The sequence below is a fragment of the Neopelma chrysocephalum genome, unplaced genomic scaffold, assembly GCF_003984885.1.
Source record: "Neopelma chrysocephalum unplaced genomic scaffold, ASM398488v2 Primary Assembly neopelma1_23, whole genome shotgun sequence".
NCBI classification, from domain to species: domain Eukaryota; kingdom Metazoa; phylum Chordata; class Aves; order Passeriformes; family Pipridae; genus Neopelma; species Neopelma chrysocephalum.
This window is the reverse complement of record NW_020897691.1, coordinates 2,006,213-2,024,539: the sequence shown is the minus strand read 5'-3', so window position 1 is coordinate 2,024,539 and position 18,327 is coordinate 2,006,213. Positions and strand designations below refer to the sequence as shown.

General features: G+C 36.0%; 1 protein-coding gene across 2 annotated transcripts; it reads left to right on the top strand.

Annotated features, from left to right (window-relative positions):
* Window positions 1-45: 45 nt before the first annotated feature.
* On the top strand, window positions 46-17,777 carry EXO1 (exonuclease 1). Of its 2 annotated transcripts, XM_027684303.1 has the most exons (14): window positions 46-495; window positions 2,860-2,979; window positions 3,867-3,990; window positions 4,794-4,931; window positions 5,148-5,360; window positions 6,383-6,570; window positions 7,434-7,530; window positions 8,122-8,338; window positions 9,357-9,612; window positions 11,271-11,484; window positions 11,572-11,754; window positions 12,260-12,361; window positions 15,432-15,625; window positions 17,426-17,777. In XM_027684303.1, exons 1-14 carry the CDS (start codon window positions 335-337, stop codon window positions 17,565-17,567), a joined length of 2,349 nt encoding a protein of 782 aa, XP_027540104.1. In that variant the 5' UTR covers window positions 46-334; the 3' UTR covers window positions 17,568-17,777. The 2 variants fall into 2 exon arrangements, with proteins under 2 accessions (XP_027540104.1, XP_027540094.1); XM_027684293.1 differs by having other exon boundaries at window positions 11,271-11,754.
* Window positions 17,778-18,327: the final 550 nt, after the last annotated feature.

The following is an 18,327-nucleotide window of genomic DNA, read 5'->3' as shown; positions in this document are numbered from 1 at the left end:
CGGGCGGCAGCCACGCGCAGTGGCTGGGCCGGGCTGGGCCGGAGGGGCCGCTGCAGCCCCGCCAGGGACCGCCCGACTGACTGACCGAGGCCGCTGGTCGTGTCCCTGCGTCCCCCCTTCCCTTCTCTCACCCCCTTCCCCTGGCAGTGCCGGCCCGCGCCGAGGCAGAGCCACCGAGCGTGCGAGGCGGTCCCCAGCCGAGGTTTGGGGGAGCACCCGCAGAAGCCTTCCGTGCCCCTGGCCCAGCCCAGCGATCTCAGATCCGACCTGACTCGACGAGCCGTGAGCGAAGATCCAGGCTCCTTTCCCCCCACTCTGCAGCTCAAGCGGCGCCATGGGGATCCAAGGCCTGCTCCAGTTCATCAAGGAGGCTGCCGAGCCTTCCCACGTGAAGAAGTACAAAGGGCTGACGGTCGCTGTGGACACCTACTGCTGGCTGCACAAAGGCGCTTATGCGTGCGCTGAAAAGCTGGCCCGAGGAGAGCCCACGGATCTGTAAGTCTTCGTTATGTTTCGGTCTCGGCCCTCTTACAAAATAAAGTGTTGTTAGCTTGATGTTTCTTAACTAGTTTAAGTTAATAGTTTATAATAATAATAGTTTATAATAATAAAACTAAGTATATAACAGCTTCGCTTCTTACTGTTGCTTCTGAATTCTCAGTCCCCTTAGTACTCTTTTGAAATGGAAATTTTAGCCATAAGTAAATAGTTTTCCAACTGTGCAAAATAAATATTCAAGTATACATTGGGGAAAAAACTCTCTAAACTATTTTTTGTTAATATACCCATGGCTGTGAGAGTTAGTTTTTTTCTAGCGTGTCTAGATAATAATCCAATTTCTCAGATGAGATTCTGTACATGCAATTCACGTGTTTCAAATTTAGTATTATTTTCAGGCACCTTTTTTTGTATGCAATGATACTTTGTAATTACTGCTGTGACAAAGGTAATGATATGGAGGAATTATGAGAGATGGGTTGTGCTCTGAATAAGGCGTAAGACTTTTTTGCTTAATGTATTATATTTTTAGTAAGAGTAGCTTTTCTAATGTAATATAGATTTTTCATGTATACCTTTATATTTCTAAGGAAGGGAAATGAACAAAAATTGTGGTCATATTTCAGGTTCGACTCTGAAGCTTAGTTTCGGTTTGTGTATGTTCTTGTCCATCTCTGGAAAACTGGGTTGAGCTCTTATTTTAGATTGGGTATAGTTTTAAATCACAGAATGGGTAAGGTTGGAAGGGACTACTGGATGTCATCTGGTCCGACCTCCTGCTCATGCAGGGTCCCCTAGAGCACTTACCCAGATGGCTTTTAAATATCTCCAGAGAAGTAAGAGGTTCTAAAACTTCTCTGGGCAACCTGTTCCAGTGCTTTGTCACTTACACAGTAAAGTAGTTTTTCTTATATCCAAGTAGGAATTCCTGTATTTCGGTTTCTGCTCATTTCCTCTTATCCTATTGCTTGGCACCACCAAGAGAAGACCTTGGCTCCATCAAATGTTTGATTGGAGGCAAGAGAGACTTGATGCTTTGCAGATGGGTTCAAATCTTTACTCCTGCTTCTGTTGATTTGAAGAACTGTGGAGTTTCATCCAACCCTGCTACCTGCCTTTGAAGGTTGTGGAGGTCTCTGAGAGTCCTGAGAATGGGATACACTTCAGTTGAGGAAAAAATTGTCTGTCAGGAGAAACATTGATAGTTATAGGAAACTTTGGAATGCTTGAATTTAAATACATAAATATTTTATGAGCAAATCTTGTTTCCATGCACGTATCATCCTAGGCTGGCACTTAAACTATAGTTTAGCGTCCTTTCACAGTTTAAAATTCATCTGTATTATATAACTAAAGTGCTTGTCTTTCAAAATCATAGTTATTTTTCCGTAGCTCTAAATTCAATGTATTTAATCCTTTCATTCTAAATGCTTCTAAGTCCCACTCTCCTTCCCCTCCCTTCCCCTGCTGAAAAGATTACTCTTTTTGTTTTAAACAGTGTCCTTAAAATAAAAAAAACTTGATTTTTTTTTTTATTGGGCATCATTGTGATGCACTTAGTGTTTTAACAGCTATTATGTTTTAGTTCTGTGCTGCTGATATAAGATGGTCTTATACAGAACTGTAGAAATAACAGGTAAGGAGATGAGAAGTCTGAGAGAATAAATAAAGTCTGGGATTCCCAGCAAGTATTTTTCCAGGGGATGGGTTTGGAAGGCACTGGAGGATTGCCTCCTGGCCCATACACCATCTTCACAGTTAGTACAGATTGGGGAATTTTTCTGACTTTTGAAATATTTTCAGTGCTGTGCCTGTATTTTTAATATGGGAAGATGGGTTTGTATGTCTGTCCATAGCATGTATCCACTGTCTGGAGAGTAGAGTGGATAGTTTTACAAAGAGAGATTTAATAACTTTCAGCTCTACAAAAGTGCATTTAGTCTGCCTTTCTGGGGCAAGATCATGTACTGTGCTTGTCTGCCTCCTGTTTCCCTGGCCATTACGAATTGAGTTGCTGAAACTAAAAAGACAATCCATGTTATAACTTTTCAAGTTTTTGTCAGTGTTGAATCCCAATGTTGCAGAATCAAACTGAATTATACTTGAGTTCTTATTTCATTTTGTGTAGAAGAGAGGAGCAGTCAGTCCAGTTCTGAGTTGGAAGGTGGACTGTTTCTCTTTCTAATAAAAAAAACTCCAAAGCCAACCAAACAGCATTCAAGTGTTCTTATTCTTTTTGTGATGCTGGGGAAATATACGGCCTGTTAAGATCCTTGAACAACAGTTGTCCTAAACTTGCAGTTCTCCTTCTTGACAATAAAGTTTATCTTTCTATTCTTACTTTTGTTATTGTCAATACAGTTATGTAGCTTTCTGTATGAAACTTGTTGAGATGCTCCTTTCATTTGGAATTAAACCAATTTTGGTATTTGATGGATGCACCCTACCCTCTAAGAAGGAAGTGGAAAAGGCCCGACGAGAGTAAGTACTGAACTGTATTGATTTGCAAGCAAGGCAGTGTGTTTATCACTACAGTTGGTTTTCAAAGTCAAAAAACCTCAAACTTCAGCTAGGTAGTAAGGTCTGGTAAACTTCCCTGCAGTGTAGTGTGATTTCATTTAATTTACATTTAAAATTAAACTTCTTAGAGGTTTTATTCCTAAAATAGAAATGCACTTTGTAAATGAAAGCCATTTGATAAGAGGAAGGAAGTAAACCTCTGAGCGTTAGTTCCTGTAATGTATTAGAGGCTTTTAGTTTGCCTGCCCTTGTGATCTCTGAACAAAAATATTTCTTCCCAATATAATTTTATTTAAAACTAATACCACGTTCCTCATCTTTCTCTATAATAAGATAAACTTGTATCAAGTTTGGATTCAGGTCACTAGAAATGCAACTTCTCACTGAAGCTGTGAGAATTTTTCGCTAGTGGTTGTTGTTTATAAATTCCCATGAGACATATGCTCCCTTCAGCATGGAGTGAACAGTTTCTGATATTTGAAATTAAGTAAATTATTCCTTCTGTCCTCTAAACCAATAAGTATCTAATGGCAGATACTCCCAAAATTCATTAAATCTATTTTACTGCAAACTGAGAGTGGGTGCATTTCTTCTTTCACACTGCTGATTTCAGTTCCTGGTTAGTCACTGTTTTCTGAGGAAATACTATAAATTTGAGCATGCCGACCTTGTCAATACAATGACTTAGTTATTCTTATGTTTAAAAAAATTACTCAACAGACCAGATTTGGGTAGTGTTCCAATTTTTTCCCCCCCTTTGCCACCTGTCTCTCTTAGTCCTCTCTGATGTTTGTTCTTTTAAGTGAAAAATAATCTGAAATCGGTGGATATTTTTGTCTATCTTTTAGGAAGCGTCAAGCCAGTCTTCTGAAGGGGAAACAATTGTTGCAGGAAGGGAAACTGTCAGAAGCCAGGGAATGTTTTGGGCGCAGTGTAAACGTTACCCATGCTATGGCTCATGAAGTTATTAAAGTAAGTTGTCAACACTTTATCAACAATTATTGATAATGCCAGTTTTTAAAAAAATATGCAGTAGGTAGCATGTCTTAGTCTGCATTTTTATGGCTACATCACTATCTCTTCTAAGTAGGCAAGAAAAGCACTCCTTCCTTCTTAGTCTCTAATTGTCCTACATATTACAGGACTGTGTTAAGCACAGTTAACAAACTTTAACTTCACTTCTAGTTTATTATGCCCAGTTGTATAAATAATAATGATGTGTCAGTTGAAATACATCTCTTCTTACTGGTATAAATTGAATTTGATAACACCTCTGTTTTACTTCTGATGCACAAAAACTAATCACAATTATTAGTTTTTTCTTTTTCCCCTCAGCTAGTTTCTGAGCATAGACTGCAAAAAAAAAGAAATCGGCTGCCTAAAACTGTTCTAGTAGCTTTTTGCTATGCTTCCACTGCAGTCATAGGATCTTTATCAAAACAGCGTCAAGTTTATTCTGTTGGTGTTTTCCTCTGTCCAGAATATAATTTGCATGAGTTTGAAGCTGGCACCTGTGGTCAGATGCAGTGTAACCACAGTGTTACAGGCCAACACAGGAAAGGCTGTTTTTGTAAACTAGTCTATGTAGATCTAAACTGTTTGAAACTTGAGGTTTTGAATATGAAATATCAGGCTCTAATGGGGCGGGATGGGTGTGTGATTAAAAAGATCATGGTTTTGGCTTTGTAACATAGAGGTTCTTATGCTTTCAGATCTCTTAAGGTAATTACTGCAAATTGATGCAAAGTACTTGTATGCTTCTTGTTTACGTACAGGCTGCACGAGCCCGGGGAGTTGATTGCATTGTTGCTCCTTATGAAGCTGATGCTCAGTTGGCTTATCTTAATAAGATTGGCATTGTTCAAGCTATAATTACAGAAGACTCTGATCTTTTAGCTTTTGGATGTAAAAAGGTATGGAAGAAAATACTAACAGCTTTTACCTCTTGCTGGTATCTTAAAAGCAGAGTTTGAAGTTGCCAAATATGTTTTTGTGGATTTACTCTTCTACAGTAAATGTGGGAAACAGAAGAGATGAGAATAGCACTTCGCCTCTATTGTTTCCAACAAGTGCAAGGAACTATCTTATATGGGTGAAAAATGTTGTTTTCATTTCCTCTTAATTTTCAGGTATTTCTGAAAATTGACAAGTTCGGAAATGGACTAGAGATAGATCAAGCTCGACTAGGAAACTGCAAACAGCTTGGAAATGTATTTACAGAAGAGAAATTCCGCTACATGTGTATTCTTTCTGGTTGTGACTACCTCGCATCAATATATGGAATTGGGTTAGCTAAAGCGTGCAAGTTACTAAAATTAGCCAACAATCCAGATATTATAAAGGTAAACTTGGTTTTGCTTTTTTTCTTGTAAGGCTCTGCATTTCCCCCCCCCCATTGCCTGTGTGGGAGAGGGGCAGGGATTGGGAATCTTATTTGATTATGTGCATATGGATATGGACATTTGTATATTAAAAACAGTATGGAAGAAAAGTTTGAAGTGGTGCAAAACAAAAAATAAGGTTGGGTGGTGTTTTTTTTTCTTGTCTGATGTATGAAATGAAAACAAATCTAGTATTAGAAAATACAGAGTCTAAGAGAGTGGGAATAACTTCTGTGTAGGTAGTAAGGAAGTAGAGAGGTTTTTAAGAGCTAATAAGAAGAATACCTTATGGGTCTGTCCTGAAGGCAGGTAAATCTAATCCAGAGAAGCATTTAAATATGCAGCCTAATTAACTTAGTGTGTTATCTTCTTTCTTAAGTTACTTGTGTGCTTTAGTGTATTTTGGGTTTTTTTCTCTCACAGGCTGTACAAAAAGAACTATGATTTTTATTTTTAAAATGGTTTGTATCATGTAAATCAGGCATCAAAGCAACTGGTTTGGTTTTTGTGGAAGTAAAAGGGGAGCTCTGAACTTTTCCCATATAAATCATTATTTCCTTTCATGTATCTCTGAGCAAAATGTCAGGGTTTAATCTGATTAGTATTGCTTTTTCTCTCTTCTAGAAACACCCATGCATTGCTTATGTGTCCTGATAATATGAATAATTAAATTGGATATGCATTAGTTTAAAATAATATACCTTTACACTCTGTATTTCTAATCACACTTTGTACTTCTTTATTGAACAAGAAGCATTTATAAAGAGTTGAATTGCGTTATTTATGTGATTGTAAACAACTTGAGTGGGAAAATAATGTACAAAATTTCTTTTTCTTTCCTTCCCTTGTTTAAGTTTAATCTTCTTGTTGTAACAGGACATGCATTCTACATTTAATTGCAAATACTTAATAATTGACATGTATTTAACTGTTTGTGTGAACTGTTTAAATGAAGCAGTTGAGCAATTTCTTTTTTGTTACAGGTTATTAAGAAAATGGGGCAATACTTGAAGACGAATATAACAGTACCAGAAGAATACGTACAGGGTTTTACACGAGCCAATAATACATTTCTTTATCAGTTAGTTTTTGATCCTCTCAAGAGAAAATTAGTTCCTCTGAACGCATATGGGGATGATGTTGATCCAGAAACACTAAGTTATGCAGGACGGTATCCTTTGTGTTGAAACAACAGAATGGGGAAATAAGGGTGAGCAGATGTGGTGTCTTACACTTTTCATTGCATCAGTGGTGTGCTTAGATTTTTCATTGCACCCCTGCTGTTTACTAAAGCCTGGCTTGTCTGCAGTCTTAAAATTTTGGAGTGGTTTTCTTCTTTTATCCTTTGCTCTGACTTTAATGACTTTAAAAAGCATGCCAGGGGGTAACTGAGTGATCTATCATTGATACATCATTTTAGGCAGAAGTTATTAATCCTTTTTTTTTTCCTCTTTAGAAAGCCAATTGTTAAATACAGGTTATATTTAAACTGTTTGAGTTACTTTGTGACTGTCTTTAATTTCTGCCTATTTTAAGTGTGTTATAATCTCTGCCTGTTTAATTCTTGCAATTTGTGTTCAATTCGTTCTCTAATCTAAGCATTTCCTATTTTACCAGATATCTCTTCCTGTAGAACAAGTAGCATTTTACCACATCTGTGCCACATAAATTTCAGCATGAAAGATTAGGAAAATGAAGAAAGAGAGGATACTATTGAAGTAGTTACTAGCTTTATATGTTCAAACCACTTAATCTCTGGCATTTCCAGAAATAAGAAAAGAGAAAGTTGGTAAATTTTCTGCTGATAATGGAAGGATTTAATTTTGACTTAGATCTGCAGTCCTTTGGCAAATCATGAATTACAATTGCTGTTACATCAGATTGAGCCAAAAGTAGTGGTATTAATCCTTTAGGTTAATATTCTAGCCATGTTTGTTAGCACAAAAATGGGAAACAGATATTCTAACTTTCATTCTGTAGTTCTTGAAATGTAATATAATAGTCAGATATTTTCCTTTACGATGATGGAAACAGACATTTTGGTGATGATACTGCTTTTCAAATTGCCATTGGCAACATCGATATCAATACAATGGAACAAATTGATAATTATAACCCTGACACTGCACAGGTAACATCTTTGTTCTGAAGTTATATATTAAAAATTTCATGTGGGTCTGAACATTTGTGAAAAAATGTGTTTCAATGTTATTTGCAAATGAATTTCCAGTGAAAGCTATTCTTTTATTACAGAAACCATATGCTTCCACACGCATATTTTTTCACTTTTTTTGCAGATAAAACTTCATTTTTCATGACATTTGACTTTAATGTTTTAGTTTTACTTTCAGACTTTTTTGGTAAGTCCTGAATACTATTGACAGAAGTAAGTGACTTAAAAAGAAAATTCTCAAAGAGATTTGGATTTTTTCAAAGTATAATCCTAAATTATGTTTTCTAAATAGAAATAAAACTTAAACTTTCATTTTTGTCTCAGAAGAGCAGTTAATCACTTGCGCCGTATTGAAATGAAGTCATGTCAGCACTAAAAAAAGGAATTTGTTTAAAAAGTGTGAGAAGTGTGAGAACAAAAAAGAAAAGGCTTGTGTTAAATATGTCACTAGAAGTACAAATGTTAAAATGTCCTTGTATACTAAATCAAGAAATCATAGGTAGAAGGCAAGATCATAAACCTATGTCCTGGTTTTTAATTTTTTTGTAGCTTGTGCAGCAGAGAAGTTGTGGCTGGAATGACAGACGTGATAATCATGTAAATAGCATTTGGAGCAGAGAATACAAGTTTGGCCCTACTGAAGATACTGTTCCTCCTAAAATGCATTTACTAGACAAACCAACAACCAAAGGCATGGAGAAAATAATCAGCGTTAAAGGGCTAAAACTTCCAGGCAAAGAGCTCTTGGCAAAAAGGTCAAGGAGTGGTATGTTTTTTATTAAATAATTATGTGAGTAACAGTAGAAGGTTGTGGGAAAAGAAAGGATTTTATCTTGGACTTGATGGTATGAGACTTTTAGAGGCTTAACTCTTAACTGTTACTGTCTGTATTCTGTTTTCAACAAGCTGCAAGACTCAGAAGCCATAATATTAAAGCCTAGATAATGATCAAGGGTGATGGCCAACTTTCCACAGCACTTGATTTTAACTTTCTTTAATTTGCTATAAAGCTTAAGTGGTTTCAATATGAAGTTATTTTTAATACAATCTGTTCTATTTTTATATATTTTTGGGTTTAATTTCTATCTTATAATGGCTTGTGAAGAAATTAAAACATTGTGTTTTTCCTAGCACTGATATTAGTTGCCAGACAGAAAACTTAAAGAATGTTTTCTGTACTCTTCTCACACTGTGTTGCCTATATTCCTTGTATAGGTATTCTTTATGTCAACTTTTTCACTTCCTCTAGTGGATCTGTGCTATCTTGTCTTCTACTTCACCTAAGTTATATGTGCTGAAATAAGCTGTGGGCTTTTAATAGAAGGGGCACTTTTTTGTTCCCATTGTGCTTTATGTAATGTGTTAAGTATTTTCTCTTCCTCTGCTTTCTTTGCTTTCTGATTATGCTACTAGGCCTTTATTTTTGGCCTTTGTTACTCGTGCTATCTTCCCACTCTCTCATTTATCAAAACTTGTAGGTAGTTTAGCAACCTGCCTTTAAATCAAATTTAGTTTTGCTTTCAAAGCATTAAAAAAAAAAAGAACAAACCACACCATATCCAAAATAAATATTATGTTTCATTTTAGTTGTTCTGTCTTCACTCCATCTGCAAAAAATTATTTTTAAGGCTATATACTAGAAAACAATGTTTTCAACTTTTTAACTGTAATGTCAATAATGTTCCTACTAGACCTTACCAATATTTTTAATATGTAAAGCTTAGTTATTTCATCACTGGTTAATTGTAGTATTGTGCTTCTACAATAATGTTTAAATTGTCTAGATTTAGAAGAAATCTCAGATGGAGATCTGTTGAAGCAATATTCATTTACAAAAGCAAAAAGAGTCAAGAAGGAGGATGATCATGAGGATCAAGCACAAAAGAGTGTCTCAGCAATACAAAGCCTTGATTCTTCAGGAAGTTCTCTCACTCAAGAAAGCTCTAACTCCCTGCCCAGAGTTAGAAATAAATTTGCTTCCTTTTTACAAAGGAAAAACAAAGACAAGGATGCTGTAATTGTTCCAGGAACAAGAAGCAGGTATGCTTATGTCATATGTTTTAATAAGTAGCAAAATACTGTTTGCTGTCCTGGTTGCTGAAATAACCTGAATACTAAGCAAAATGCTACCTCAGACTTTTTGTAATTTCATGCACCTGAGCCAAGATGGAGGATCCTTTGTGCTAGGCAGGCTGTCTATCTGTGAGACAGAAAATGTTAATTTTTTACTGTGGAAGTAAAGACTGAGACTATTCGCAGAGTCATAGAATCATGGAATGGTTTGGGTTGGAATGGACCTAAAAGATCATCTAGTTCCACCTCCCTACAGTGGGCAGGGATACCTTTCATAGACCAGGTTGCTCAGAGCAATATCCAACCTGGTCTTGAACACTGCCAGTGACGGGGCATCTCCAGCTTCTCTGGGTAACTTCTTCCAGTGCCTCACTACACTCATAGTGGAGAATTTCTTCCTACTATCTAATCTAAACCTGACTTCTTTCAGTTTGAAGCCATTACCCCTTGTCCTATCACTACATGCCCTTGTGAAAAGTCCCTCTCCAGCTCTTTTGTAGGCTACCCTGTAGGTATTGGAAGGTGCTATAAGGTCTCCCTGAAGCCTTTTCTTCTCCAGGCTGAACAACCCCAACTCTCTCAGCCTGTTCTCATAGGAGAGATGCTGTAGCCTTGTGATCTACTTATAGTCTCTCAGTATAATATTCAATACTTCTGGGTCACAAAATTAATTAGGAACTGGCCATTTTTTCCCAGGTAAAGGTTATATGACATATCTCAAAAAAAAAAAAAACTAACTGCTCTTTGCCAAATATATAAGCAGTTAGTCAATACATTGACTTAAGTTGACGGAGCTTTTTGTTTTGGTAAATTCAAACTGGTCATATTGTATGACAAATACCTATTCTGATCTCCTCCCATTCAGTTGATACTGCTGATCTCTGCACCTGGACTTTGGGTTTGTTAGGGTTTCTGGTTGGGTTGTTGTTGTTGTTTTTGGGGGGGTTTTTTGTTTGTTTTTGTGTTTTTTTTCATTTAGTTGCATTTGGCCACAGCTACTCAAATTTGTTTTACAAAACATTATCACCATTAAGTCTATTATTGTGTGATTATTATCTTAAATACTTTGAATATTTTAGAGCAGTGTAATTTTACAGAGCAGTCTTAATACTGATGTTCTTTAATTTTAAAGCACACCTTCCTGAGCTGAAAGTTTTGTTATGTTGTATCAAATATTAAGAGTTGTCAGTGACGATAGATTCTTCTCTAAATCTGTGCTTAGTACTCTTAGGAGCTGCTGCTATAGCATGGAAGAGAAGTAGTAAGGTTCTAGTTTCCTTGATAAGAGGTGCCTGAAGTATTTCACTACTGCTTAGCTTTATGATAATTAATTAATATATTCTTAAATTTTGTAGGATTCCTGTATGTTTTGCTTTCTGGTGAAGAACCTTATTAGTGTTTCAGTCAATAAATGACATGTTTACAGATGCTTTTTCCCTCCCTTTTTTAACTGTTATTTATTAAATGCCTCCCTCAAGGACTTTGCCCATTGTCAAAATAATTTGTCTGCAAATATACCTTGAAAATAAAATTGATGGATAGAGACAGCTGTTGGATTTTGGAGATAACATACATTTGCAGTAACTTTCTTCTCCCCTGCCTCTACCTTTTTGTTTCTTTTTCAGGTTTTTCTCCAGCGATGCAATTATGTTTGACAGTAGAGCAAAGAAGGATGATGATGATCTAACTCAAGATGCTGAGCAGGATTGCCAGAAACAGGAAATAAAAGATGTAGCAGAAGATGTCTCTCAGTTTTCAGAAACTGAAAAATCAACCAGGACTGTCTTTACACCTCCCAGAGAAATGCAGAAAAGTTGTTTCCAGTGGTTTAGCAGCCTCGTAAGTAATTCAGGAAACCCTGGTTCATCTCATACTGTATTTTCACAACAGTTTCACAGAGAGAGAAACAATTGTGTTGTATCCCAGGAAGATCAGATTAATAGGATTCAAACAGAGAATGAGGCAGTGTGTGATGAATTGGAGGAAGAGTCCTCCCCCTTAATAGAACTGGAACAGTCATCACAGTCTCATGAGTCCTGTGAACCATCAGAATGTAGTTTGGAGTCTTCAGAAATATTACAAATGTCCAACAACAGTTCAGATGCAAAGGTAAGAAAATCAGACATTTGTTGTAGCGTTTGTTTTCACTTTAAATTATAAAAGAAATTATGCAATGAAGTCTTCTCTTCAGAGTGATGGCCTACAGATGATGTAGCTTGTGCTAACGAAACTTGTTTCTAAATAGAATCATAGAATGATTATATTTCATTCTTGTCAATGCTTAAAATAATTGTAATATAATGTGCATTGACATACTAGCTTGAATAAAGTCTGGTTTTAGTTTGTCTTCAGTCTTTCTGCTGCTATTACTACAGTGGGTCATAAAAAACCCTGGTAGGCAAGCTTTTGTTCTCTGCTTTTGTTAGTCCCTGAAGACACTATGATGTCTTCGTAGTGTTGTTTGCTAAAAATAAGCCCAGGTGTTTGTATAGGTTCTTAGAACTACTGAAAAGGTTGTCTTGTAAAGTATATAGCTGTAGATATGAAAATATATATTGTGTTTGCAAAAACAAACTCCAACCTGTTTTAAAACCAAATCAATTTTCTCCTGAAGGAATCTGACTCCAATTCAAAACTGGCTGATGATAAACATACTCTGTCTCTGCTATTTTCTGCTGTTCAAACTGACAAAAAAAATACAGTCATGAAAACTAAGGTAAGAGTTCTTTTAATTTTATGAGCTTTACTAAAATCTGAAAATCAGTTTTTGCTTTCTCCTAGTTCCTTGTGGAACTCTCAATGAAAGACTTAAGCAATGCAAATGTTGGGAAGACAAAACTGTTCTTATTCATCTACATTGAAGCTGAGATGAAATATAACCAGGCCACCTATGGTTGATAAGACAATTGCAATTTGTTTGGGGATTTCAAACACTTAAATATAAAATAAAAAGCCAAGCTAAGGCAAAAAACCTTGGTTAGAATAAAAAACCTTAGTTAGAATAAACTTATGTTCCTTGTCTTTGTGACATTTCTAAGAGCTTTACACATTTGTCTAGTTTGTAAAACTTCTAAGACTTTAACAGCTAAAAGTGCTCTGACTCCTTATGTGGTGTCATTAGAATTGGCCAAAAGATAAAGTTGGAGGAAGATGTTTTCATCCTTTCATGCATAGCCTAACTGACTTTTTTTTCATAAACAGACTAAAAATCAGAAGCTTCTGTGCAAACAAAAATATTGTGTTTTGTAAAATAGTGACATCTTGTGGTTATTGTTAGGAACTTATTCATTAAGATGAAATTTACATTTTTGTTCTGCAACATTAACATTTTTCCTGCTTCTCCTCGATAAGACTGAGCAATGAAATCATTCTGGGATTCAGAATTTTATTACTTTGTTTTTGAGGCTATATTTAATGTTTTACTTTGTTCTGCTCTTGTAAAAGTTATATTGGGAGAATGAATGTACTAAATATTGGGGAATACACATTATGGAAGTACTGAGGTAATATAAGCATCACGTAAAAACAAAATTTCAGCATGCTTGGAGCCCTTCAGATAATAGAAAAACTGCTGAAAATCTGTGAGGATAGTAGGGCTTGTGTAAAGCAAGCAGCTAGTAGAAGGATTTCTCCCACTTATTTCCTTGGCTGTGCATTCTCTCTGCTTCCTTTGCATGCTCGTAATAAGACTTATAAAGAATTGCATCAGAAAACTGGCATGGCCAAAAACTTAACTTGACTGCAATAATCAATAGGTCAATCATATTGGAACTTGGACCCACCCAGACTCTTGGATTCCTTTGAGATCTAGCACCAGTAGGACCATAGGAGAGCAAAGGTAGAGATAAGAGCACCACTTTTGGCTCAGTTTTCTTTTAGGTTTGTTTACTGCAAGGGTAAAACAAGAGAAGTGTTTGCTGGTGTTAAGTATAGTAGAAGATAGCTATAAAAGGGAATAATGAGTTCCAGATTTAGGGAAGAAGCAGTTAATCACTTAAAGCATAATTTATTCTGATTTTGGTAAGCTGAATATCAGCTATGTAGCTGATCTATAGAGAAATTTAATAACTGGGGAGGCAGTCTGAGAAATTTGTCAGCTTCTATTGTGGTTCCAATCCAAAATGTGAAGTGCCTACCTACTCCATTCTAATATCAAAACTAATAGAAGCTTTTTACTCACAAATACCTATAAGATATTGAACTCCCAGAACTTCATGGTTTTTTTCTGTGGTAGTATTCCAGCTGTGGTTTTTATTGCTAATTAATTTTTACAATTGCTGTGAGCTCAGCAAAGAGGCTAATATTGACAATAGAAAAGAGTGTTCTGCTCCGGCTTTAAGTTTCTTAGTGGGTGTTCAGCATGCAGCTTTGCCTAATTTTGGGGTAGCTAAATTAAGTTATAACTCTGATGTAATTCAGTACTACAGAGATAACCTAGGACTATGGGTGAATTCACACTTGCAAAATGGCTGAGGTAATAGATAAATGGCAAAATACTATCAAGGGGGGAGTTTTAGGATTTTATTTTTATTTTTCCTAGTATTCTTGTTCCAATTTTTAGTCTACAGTTTAAACACTTTTTTTTCCCCCTTGGAATACCAAGATCTGCGTGGTAGAAACAGGTAGAAACAATGTAATTTCAATAATAGAATCCTTACGGTTAGCTGTCAGCCCAGCACTACCATGCTCACCGTTGAACCACATCCAGAAGTGCCATATCTACACGATTTTTGAACACCTCCAGGGATGATGATTCTACCACTTCCCTGGGCAGTCTGTTCCAATGCTTTACAACCCTTTCTGTGAAGAAATTTTTCCTAACATCCAATCTAAACCTCCCCTGGTGCAACTTGAGGCCGTTTCCTTTTGTCCTGTCACTTGTTACCTGGGAGAAGAGACCAGCCCCCACCAGGCTACAATCTTCTTTCAGGTAGTTGTAGAGACTGGTAAGGTCTCCCCTGAGCCTCCTTTTCTGCAGGCTAAACAACCCTAGCTCCCTCAGCTGCTCCTCATAAGACTTGTGTTCCACACCCTTCACCAGCTCCATTGGCCTTCTCTGCACACCTCAATGTCCTTCTTGTAGGGAGGGGCCCAAAACTGAAGGCAGTATTCAAGGTGCAAAAAAAATATGTAACAAGTTGAGGGGGGGAGGCAAAATACACTGTCATTTTGGAAAGAACAAAGTTACGAGTTATATTTGAAGAAAAGGGTGCCAATATCTTTTATTTTAAAATACGAAAGTGTTAGGTAGTCAATAGGAAATACCTGGATGAGGGAAGAGCTTTTTGCATTAGTTAGTGAAGCACCTGAAGTAGGCAGAGCTGTGCCATTTTCTAAAGATGATCCAGCAAAACGGAAAAGATTAATTATTTTTAGCAAAACACTTTATTCTTAATATTATCCAAATGGGAAATAAGAGCATTATTTACAACCTAGGTGTCCTTAACTAATCTTATGTAGCCAACTGTAAAATAGTATCTTCTTAGAACTGGAGACACTCACTGTTTCTTCTTTCAAAGAAACATATATTTGCAACCTATTAGAATACAAAGACTTATGGAAACCGGTTTGCCAGTTCTTATAGCACATTATGTTTAATGTGTTTGAGATGCCACTTTTTAGATTATAGAAGCTATCTAAATATACCTTGTTGTGGCAATTCATATTGCATTATCTTGACACAATTTAAAGCACTTTATTTTTTGATTATAAGCTTTGCAGTATAATATTTGTTGCTTACAAGTTTCCATTTTAACCATGTGTGCTGCAATATTAAAATCTCACAGGTTCCTGGTTTACATAAATCCGGTAGTACAAGATCGCGTATTGTAACAAAGCTCAAACCATGGGTACCAGCTAAAGTAAGTGGATTAAGCAGGAAACTGTCACCTGTGCAGAAGAGAAGTGACTGTGATGCTGAAAATAAGCTGGGACTGCAAGTTACTGTTAGTGAACTCTGGAAAAGCTTCCAATTTAAAAGGTGAGTTGCTTTAACCCTTTACTTTGTACCCTGTATACTATTTTTCCAAAGAAACAATTTTCAAAGCAGACTCTACATATCTCCATACAGTTCAATAAAGATAATAGCACAAAATAGATGTTTTCCACGTATAATTTATAATTTTCTAAACTTGATATAAACGTGAAGCATGACTTTTGGTAAATATCTTAGAATTACTTTTTCTAATCAGGAAAAACTCTCAGCTAAAATTCATTTGTTGAATTTTATTGATTAGGGCATTTAGTTTAACATAATTGATATGAAAATCATCGCCATTGTTTGACATCAAACACCAAAAGTCACTTCTTAATCTAAATGCAAGAGCTGCATAGAAATTACTAAATTTAATTGAATACAAGGTTGCTTCTGTTTAGCTCTGCGCCCCTCACATTTTGAGATGGCTGATTGTCAGAAGTACTCTGCTTTCAAGATGACTGTGAATTGAAGAAATATTTCTGTTAGCAGAAGTCTGTGATTGGAAGAGACATTTTTGCACATTATAAAATGCTATTGCTTTTCCTTGTGCAGATGGCTTGTCTAACTTGAAGTTTCTGCAAATATCTTCAAGGTTTGAACTTGAAGGGCAATGATTATTTTAAAAAAGTAAAACCTGAACTGTAGGAATTCTAACTTGCACTGTTTCCATGGGCTAAGGTAAAAACTCTTGGTGGCAAAGTTTTACCAGCTCAAAGTAGCAATCTCTTAAATAAATAAGTCTTATTTAAATAAAATTATTATTTTTGCTAGTCTGAAACCACATGTGAGTAGGTTTAAAGTATTTTTTTCACTGAATGGTTAATAATGTGTTAAGTCAGATGAATGCATTTTAGCAAGTTTACGCCTTAGGGTAGGTTATTATAAACATACAAGTGATTTCTGTTTAAAAAAATATTACTTTTGGTATTTACGTTTTTGTAAGTCTTTATTATCCTCTTGATGCGGGGTAAGAATGACAGTTTCAAGGAGGAAATTAAAGTGTTTGTGTATGTATTGCTTGACCTGTAATTGTAAATGTCGTCCCAGGGTTGTTCACAGGGAGAAAATTCAGATATTTTGATTTACTGGGATACAGGCAGGTAGAACAGAGTGACCCTAGATGGGACTCTGTTCCTTTTCTCTGCCAATGGTTGCAAGATGAGTCTCCCAACATCCGCATTTTATCCATTCGGTTTTGGTTTGTAACTTCTGGGTGTTTATAATGGGGATATATATTTTTGTATTACTTACTTGTGTGTACGTAAAGTGCTTGTTTATTAGCTTTTATGTGATTCTTTTCTTAATACATTTCACAAAAAGGGCTTTTTTACTGCCAGGACTGACTTAACTCTGAGTATTCTCCTTATTTTTTTCATTTTAAAATGTATCTAAATTAGCCTTATGTTTTAACAGTTATGTTACCTGACAGCAAATAAATCATGTGGGGCACTTAAATCTGTTCTGTCTTAATGTCAAGACTCATGGGATATATAAAAACCTACATTTATTCAGAAGACTTAAATGTTCAGAAAGCATGTACAACCCAGAGTAGGATGGGGTACATACAGTCTTTCAGAAATAAAGCTAACAGCTATCATTCTGTCACACTCAGTAAAGTCGTTCAGTTGTACTGAAATTGAATTTAAAACTTTGCATGACGAATTTTTATTTTGTACTTATTCATAGATGAGGAGGGAGTTAGGGGTCTTGTTTTGTTTTAATTCATATGTTCTTACTGGCCTGTGGTTAGAAATATAAAACATCATAACATTCTTGGGTTTTATTTTGTCTTTTTTTGTGCAGAGAGTACAAAAAACTGCCTTCTTGTAGAAAGTCAGATCCTTTATCTCCAATCAAAGATAATATACAGCTCACTCCAGAAACAGAAGAGGAAATCTTTAATTGTCTGGAACGTAGTCATGTTCAGAGAGCTATATTCCAATGAACTGCATGCTCTTCACAATGGGATGGATTTTTAATCATTGTCAAAATTTACCTTCTGGATATTTCATCAATATAGAAAAGTTGCTTTGAAAACCAGCTATATATTTTAGCCTGACTATTGATTTATCATCTCTATTTATAAAAGCGTGAATTGAAAGGTACAGTTCTATATTGACTGGAATAAAATAATTCAGATTCCTCTGTTCTCTTATTCAGAGTCCCCTTGTCAAATTTTTGTCCAAACATTTTCTCTGTTGTCCCTGGGCATTTTATGTAGGTCGCATGTGCAATCCATGTTTCTACAATAGCTATGGTTTTGCCTTTGCACAACAGCAGCAAAACAAGTCTGTGTCCTAATTCTTAATAATTACTCATTTTTTGCCTCTTCCTTCTTTCCTTTTGAGCCTAATCTGGCTTCGAGACAGGTTTAGAACTGCTCTTCAGCGTCCATAAGAGTCTGCAATATACTTCTAGCACTGATAACTGGTTTTTTCCCTATATGGTAAGATTTGCTCTCTCAACAGTTACCTTTCTGTTTGATACAGTCATGTTGTTAGTGGGAATAACTTGAGGACTGCAGGAAGGAATATTGCAAATATCTGCTCCCCAAATTCTCACATTAATAGAATGATATCCAGAAAGGTATAGTGTGTTCCTTTGTTTTACCTCCTTGTTCCGCATTTGTATTCTTCTACAATGATAAGACACCCAAAATGCCAGTTGTTTGAGTGAGGGTTACAAGATAGCATTGTCATCACAAC

Coding starts and splice junctions, on each gene's coding strand:
- EXO1 (XM_027684293.1), top strand. CDS start 335: ATGGGGATCCAAGGCCTGCTCCAGTTCATCAAGGAGGCTGCCGAGCCT. Junction 496..2,859: donor CGAGGAGAGCCCACGGATCT/GTAAGTCTTCGT, acceptor TTGTCAATACAG/TTATGTAGCTTTCTGTATGA. Junction 2,980..3,866: donor GTGGAAAAGGCCCGACGAGA/GTAAGTACTGAA, acceptor TCTATCTTTTAG/GAAGCGTCAAGCCAGTCTTC.